General features: G+C 47.7%; 1 protein-coding gene across 5 annotated transcripts in view; it reads right to left on the bottom strand.

The window, feature by feature from the left end:
• QRICH1 (glutamine rich 1) overlaps positions 1–5,975 on the bottom strand; it is a 35,109-nt gene extending 29,134 nt beyond the window's left edge. Inside the window, exons 1-3 of one of the 5 annotated variants that reach the window (XM_077276457.1) lie at positions 5,626–5,936; positions 1,286–1,604; positions 717–827 (exon numbers count right to left, since the gene is read on the bottom strand). In XM_077276457.1, coding sequence (XP_077132572.1) covers positions 717–827; positions 1,286–1,588 — 414 coding nt within the window. In that variant the 5' untranslated portion in view covers positions 1,589–1,604; positions 5,626–5,936. Of the gene's footprint in view, positions 1–716; positions 828–1,285; positions 1,605–4,920; positions 5,215–5,625 lie in introns of those variants that run through there. The other 4 variants (XM_077276458.1, XM_077276459.1, XM_077276460.1 and 1 more) reach the window with 4 other exon arrangements.
• Positions 5,976–7,400: the final 1,425 nt, after the last annotated feature.

Here is a 7,400-nt window from a genome sequence, read left to right as displayed (position 1 = left end):
AAGGTGTATTCCTGACTTGATATTTCCTGTCGTCATATCATAAGGTATAAAAACTTTCGATACATAAAAAAAGCAACAATAGGATGTGCATGTAATAAGCCAAAAAACTACATTTTCACTATACTTTAACAGTCCCGTTTTTATCAGGACTTTTCTGTTCCGTGTTATGGCTGCAATTCCCGGCATCATTGTTGGTCTCCTGACCAGAACGAACAGCATCTTATACTCCTACAAAGCTGTTCGTACAGGTCGGAAGACAGCCCAAATAAGGCTGGGAATTACAGTCAAACGAATCGGAGAAGATGGCTGATGTACAGTCATGTGATTAAGCCAATACACAAATACATGACCTAATCTTTTCCTGTCTATTGAAACAGTTACCACTATTCTCATGGTATCAACTTACTGGAGCCACAAAGTCATAGAAATATTAAGCCAGTCACCTCCAGCGCAGAGGGAAAAGAAAAATCATATACACGCTTTTTAGCAATATTGTTACTGATGCATCAAGGAAAAAAAAGAGTCTTTATGCAAGAGCTGCATAAAGCACAAGATTATAAGTAACGGAACTGTTACTTTCTTCCGGATCAGGACAATTTATCCTTGAAGTGAAAACTAATCTGAACTTGGAAACTTTGCCCCAAATTTTAGGAGGAGAATATGTAGTTGCAGATTTATATATATATGTAAATAGCCTGGGAGTTTGGGAAACTGACCAACAAATCTTCTGAAATACCAGAGTCCTGCGACCCCTCGGGAGAGAGGTTGATTCGATTCAGTTGAGGGGCAGGGTAGTGGATCCAAGGTCTGATGAGCACGTCGGGAATCTGAAATCAACAATGGAAACTCAGCCACCAACATCGTGAGCTAAAGAAAAAAAGGCTTCAGACATCTCAAATCTCCGGGCATGTGAAAATATTGTGACCCTTTCATTTAGGAGATCAGGCTTCCTCATTGTAAAACATCTCTTAATTTTCAACTAGTGTGACGGAAGCAAAATGGAAGTTCAAACGAACGTTATTAAAGGGGTTCTACAGCCGTATATAATGAGTGTCGTTAGAAGTATATACCATCTATACAAGCGGCAACTGAAGCGAATTTTATTATCTATGGGTATATATTTACCTTTCATGCTTACCCAAATAGTCAATAACCCCATTATTAAAACTGTAGAATCCCTTTAAGCAACCTCAATGCATCCAAACTAAAACCATGCGAGGATATTCTGCAGTGACAACAACTTAGAGTGCAATAATTACCGAAAAGTAAAAGAACGATCAGTCACCTGCACTTGATGGGGTTGCACTTGGATTTGCTGTTCTTGCTGGGCCTGTTGCTGAACACTCGAGGTCACAGGGCAAGCCAGATCCAGCAGCGATCCGGCCACTTCTGTGCTGTCTGTGTAAATACAGTTGGCCCCTTGCTGATACACCATGGTGCTGGTGGGGGGCTGATGAAACTCCTGCATGGAATCGGGCCCTTTCGAAGACAATGAATCCAGAAACTCCTTCATCCTGTGTTGTGGGACGGTCCGAGCTTTCAAGCGGACATACTCTTCAAACGAAATGTTTTCCAGAGAGTTATTCATAGCGCACACTCAAATCCTGCAATTAGGAGTCAATAATTAGGCAAAGGCTAAAATTGCTAATCAATTTAAAATTTAGAGAAAACTTAAAATCTTGAACACATACAAACTGCCCTGGAATTAGGGCATCGTTATACAGGCTAACAGAACAGAAAGATATTTACTAGCATAAATAATTGTATTGGCTAATATTGCCCATAGGCATGAAGATCATCCCCTTTAAGGATGTTGAATGAACAAACTACAACATCACTATGCATTTCCAGTGCAAAACTTCACATTATCGCAAAAATTATCTACTTGCATTGTAATTAATGATCAAGAAAACAGAGCGGGTGCGATGATGTCTACAATCAATATAAACAGATCATTAATTGCAATTGTTCGGTCCATGCCCACCTTAGCTGTCTGGAACCCCATGAAAGCAATAAACAGATAATTACTGCAGTCATGGAGGGGTTAATGTCAAACTCAGTAGTGACCCAGGGACCACGTAGCCTTCTGCTGAACCCAGGCCTCTGTTCACCCTCCCTTCTTGTCTCTGTCAGGGAATTCCCTTTCTACAAAAGCGTCTGTTGCGGCTGTGAACGTGCCCCGCGTGATACAGGACTCTGCCACTACAATGGAGGCTCGTGCACAAAGACAGAGGGGAGGGGGAGGAAGCACAAGGATCCAGGGACATGTGGAAAGAGCTGAGGCCCAGCATGGCACGTCCTCCTTTCTGTTCTTGTATGGATCATTAAAGCAAACAGCCTCCATTACAATAGTATAAAATATATTATACCAGCCAGGCAGGAACATCCCCCAAGACCTGTGAGCCGTGACTTCTATATTTACCGTATGCTCCAGTATTAATATATCTGTGTAAACTCACCGACCCACTAAGTTAACACAATTATTAAAGACACGTGACAACTATTCTATATATGATGTGTGCAAATATAAAACCAGAACTAGCTCCGAGGCTGGTATCGCAAGTGTGCATCACGGTCTGAGTATGGACTACGAAGTCTGGACTGGGTAGCAGGGCTGTGGAGTCAGAGTCATGGAAATTGAGGAGTCGGAGGTTTGGCTTATCGACTCCACAGCCCTGATGGGTAGGCAACAGTCCGTAGATTTAACCAGTAGCTTTTTTTCTGCAGTTCTTAGTGGATCAGCCGTGGATATTTATCCCTATGAGGCTGTAGAGTGAGGAGACCCAGGCCCTATCCAGACATCACTGCCGGACGGTGAATATGGGACTTGAAGAAATGGCAAGAACAAGAAACAGCCCCCATCCTTTGGAGGAAGAGACCAAAAATGTGTTGTTGTTTTCTAAGCATGCTTATCACATGCTGCTGGGACTTCTGGTTCTCAGTGACTTCTGTAGTTGCAATGCACTAATGTATATAACTGGCCAAGGTGCAGCAACAAGTTTTCTAGCAAACAGAAATGGACATCAAGAAAACCATGACAGTTTCTGGTAAACAAGACTTTAACTTCTCCTCTCCTGCCACGACCTATTGTCTTTAAGGGTATGTGCACACGGTGCGGATTTACTGCGGATCCGCAGTGGATTTTACAGCGCAGAAACGCTGCAGATCTGCACTGTGATGTACAGTACAATGTTAATGGTTTAAAAAAAAAAGAAGATGTGCAGAAAAATCAGTGCGGAATTGCTGCGGATTTCAAAGAAGTGCATACCTTGACAAGCCAGCTGGTATGTCACTCTCCATAAGGAGAAACGTTACCCCTTAGACCCCACTCCAGAGCCTCTCACCTAGCCAAATCAGTTCTCATGCTTTGCACTGACGAGGGCCAACAGCCCGAAACACCGTGTCTGCGAATTGAGAGACTGATTTGGCTTTTATCCTAAGTCATATTGCACGACTCGTTAAAGGGTTGATTGTGACTTGTAGGATCGCTACTTCCAATAGGTGGCGCTATAGAGTTAAGTCCTCTTTTTTTCAGCAGAGGCAATTTGCATATAAAGAAGTGCATGTCACTTCTTTTGTGCGGATGTGCAAGGTTTCTGCACCCCTCCATGTTAAAAATCCACAGTGGCAAAATCCGCAGCAATTCCGCATAAAAAACACGGCAAATCCGCGGCTGCGGATTCTGCCAGGAGCTGCGGATTTTGTGCAGAAAATTCTGCACCTCTTTTCTTACGTGTGCACATAGCCTAAGACTTCTCACAGAGCTGCACCCATAAGGGAACGTTACACCTCCGACACTTCCCCACCATGGCCAAGTTGGCACACCAGATTTTTGCCCAAATGTATTTAAGAGAACTTTAAAGAAAATCTAAAGTCCAGTATTGTTAAGCAGGGGGTGCAGGAAATACGGGATTATGGGGATGAGTAAATGAATTGGATCCATCTGACTTGATGCCACTCTTGTGATTCTGGCCCATCTTAGTACTCGCATCCTTAGGTGGGCACATCGCTGGTTACCTTACACTTTTCCACAAGCCGAGCTCATCAGTGGCACAAGTGTCTAGTATACTCTGGTTACATCTTATGAAGCGACAGCAGATCGCTGGGACCTGTTATTTTATGATTACTGAGGCTCCAACATCTGGGAATGTGATGATTCCCTTTGTGATTTAGAGCTGCGACCCCCTTTTCCATGCACAGTGGTGTCCTGGTTGACCGCTGCTGGCTCCATTGCCTAAAAGATGGTACACAGGACTCGGCACTAAATCTCCACCATGTCTCCTGCACACCTTGGGCTGGGGAGACAGGTTTGGACACAAATAACATGTGACATTATTTGTGCTGTGTGCCTGAATGCGGTCTACTATTCCCGGCTATCAGTCAATTGGCTGAAAAACTTCCATAGTCATGGCTTTAACTCACATCACCATGGGGCTGTATGAAGTGCTACAGTAAATCTGGAGTGGGGGATGGATCTGAGGTAATTGTAGCAGATGTGCAGCGCACGGAACAATGGAAATAAACCATCCTGCTCACGAGCCCTCACTAACGTGAACGGAAAAAAGATAAATACAAAAATTATATATATTATATATAATCTCATCCACTTTCTGTACTGAGGTGACGGCGCACGGTGCAGACGCGGAGCTGCACAGGGGGCAGTGACTGGCATTAATGTGTTCGGCTGATGATGAGCTGGGGTCTGGAGACCACCAGCCCAGATACCGCAGTCCGCAGCCGTCAATGTGTGAAACCTTCGTCATCATTTGTAAATCCAACGCATATTGTGCGGGTTTCGGTGGCGATCACCTCAGAATAACCACAATGGAGGCCAGAGCAGTGCGGCCGTGGGTGGACGACGCGCCCTGTACAGTACACGCCTATAATCTTGGGCACGGGTCACTCTTTTACGCCGCGTACATCACATTGCACCGCGGGGGACTGTCCGCCATCTGGTACAGGACCCAATGGCTCAGGTCACTGAGTGAGCCTGCCTTAGCCACTGTCCTCCGCACGTGGTGACCCGCCAGGCCGGCGGCAGCGGTACTGCACCGTTTCTGCGCTGCGTCCCGTCAGCTCCCGTCCGTTCTCCTCGTCGTTGCCATTGCTCCTTTCTCCCTGGCCCCGCCCTCTCGGATTATCGGGGATGCGCATGCGCGTATAGAGGAAGACGCGGCGGTGGAGGCGCGTCCGCGGCGGCGCGTCCTCGCCAGTGTGCACAGTCGCGGTAACGCGCACCGCGCTCTCCTTCTTGAGACTGACGACAAATATAATAACGGCTCCCAGTGAGGTTCAGAAGCGCCGTGTGATGGAGGAGCCGCGGGTGGTGTTTCTTCGCTGCCACTTCTGACTGAAAGGAAAGAGGAGGCAGCGGAGGGATATCGTCAGCCAGCGCTGTGCGCGGCGCTGAGGTGAAGGGGGGGAATCCCGCGCTTTTTTTCCCCCTGTGAGAGCGCGGCGGGGGCGCGCACGGGCTGTGACAGACATCGGGAGCGCGCAGCGTACACGGCGCTGAGGTAAGAGACGATCCTCGCTCCGGGGGGGCACGCTCTCTCAGGCACACGGGGAGTGACGCCGCTTTTATTCGGGGCGCTGAGGCCCTGCGGTCCCGCCCGTATCACTCACCTCCCCCGCTGCTCGTTGTCCGGAGGCAGCCCGTCCCCTCTTCCTCCTCCCCCGGCGCGGCCTTGGCTTCTCCTTCTTTTCTCTCCGCCGCCACCACGTCACCCCCAGCGGCTCCGCTCTCGGAACCTCTCCCCCGTCCTGACGGTTTCCCTTTTTCTTTTTTTTTTTCCCTCCGATAGATTATTTTCGCCTCACAGCTCCCTGGGCGCCATCTTACATTCAGAAGCCGTCAGCCAATCGTGGCCCCGCGGCTCGTGCTCGCGAGAGTTGTCAAGCAAATCCCGCGATGTTTGGGGGCAGTGCCTGGCTCCACTTAAAGGGGCCTCACAGCTATGAGCTAGCGCCTCCACGTCCCCCCAAGTCTCACCCCACACAATCAATGTGACCGGCACAATGGAGCCGACCTCCAAAGCATGAAGCAGTGGCACTACAACTCCCAGCATGTCCCGACTGACTTCACCTCATTATAGAGCTGTGACCTGACTTTTCCAGACATGCTGGGAATTGCTTTGCAAGTCAGAGAGGAAAAGATTATTGAGAAATGTGATGGCGCCCTGTGATTAGTGACATGTACACCGCTACTGCTGATGCGACCGAAACTCCGACCCCAGGATAGCAAATACATAAAATGGACGTGAGAAGAATGCTGCAAATAACGGAAAAAACCTGACAAAAAAAGGAAAATGCAATAATGAGTCTGCCCACAGAGTTGTCACTCATTCCGGGTGGGCAGAGGGAGCAGGACTCACAGGATTTATAAGAAAACGGAGGGAGCAGGACTCACAGGCTTTATAAGAAAACGGAGGGAGCAGGACTCACAGGATTTATAAGAAAGCGGAGGGAGCAGGACTCACAGGATTTATAAGAAAACGGAGGGAGCAGGACTCACAGGCTTTATAAGAAAGCGGAGGGAGCAGGACTCACAGGCTTTATAAGAAAGCGGAGGGAGCAGGACTCACAGGATTTATAAGAAAACGGAGGGAGCAGGACTCACAGGCTTCATAAGAAAGCGGAGGGAGCAGGACTCACAGGATTTATAAGAAAACGGAGGGAGCAGGACTCACAGGCTTTATAAGAAAACGGAGGGAGCAGGACTCACAGGCTTTATAAGAAAGCGGAGGGAGCAGGACTCACAGGATTTATAAGAAAACGGAGGGAGCAGGACTCACAGGCTTTATAAGAAAACGGAGGGAGCAGGACTCACAGGCTTTATAAGAAAGCGGAGGGAGCAGGACTCACAGGATTTATAAGAAAACGGAGGGAGCAGGACTCAGGCTTTATAAGAGAACGGAGGGAGCAGGACTCACAGGCTTTATAAGAAAGCGGAGAGAGCAGGACTCACAGGCTTTATAAGAAAGCGGAGGGAGCAGGACTCACAGGCTTTATAAGAAAGCGGAGGGAGCAGGACTCAGGCTTTATAAGTAAGTGGAGGGAGCAGGACTCACAGGCTTTATAAGTAAGTGTAGGGAGCAGGACTCATATACTTTCTAAGTAAGTATAGGGAGCCGGACTCACAGGCTTTATAAGTAAGTGAAGGGAGCAGGACTCAGGCTTTATAAGTAAGTGGAGGGAGCAGGACTCACAGGCTTTATAAGTAAGTGTAGGGAGCAGGACTCATATACTTTCTAAGTAAGTATAGGGAGCCGGACTCACAGGCTTTATAAGTAAGTGAAGGGAGCAGGACTCACAGGCTTTATAAGTAAGTGTAGGGAGCAGGACTCACAGGCTTTATATATACAGTAAGTAAGCTGATGGAGCAGGACTCACAGGCCTTA

This window comes from Ranitomeya variabilis, chromosome 8, assembly GCF_051348905.1.
Source record: "Ranitomeya variabilis isolate aRanVar5 chromosome 8, aRanVar5.hap1, whole genome shotgun sequence".
NCBI classification, from domain to species: Eukaryota; Metazoa; Chordata; class Amphibia; order Anura; family Dendrobatidae; genus Ranitomeya; species Ranitomeya variabilis.
Note: the sequence above shows the minus strand (reverse complement) of the source record. Positions and strands in the feature narration are given on the sequence as shown.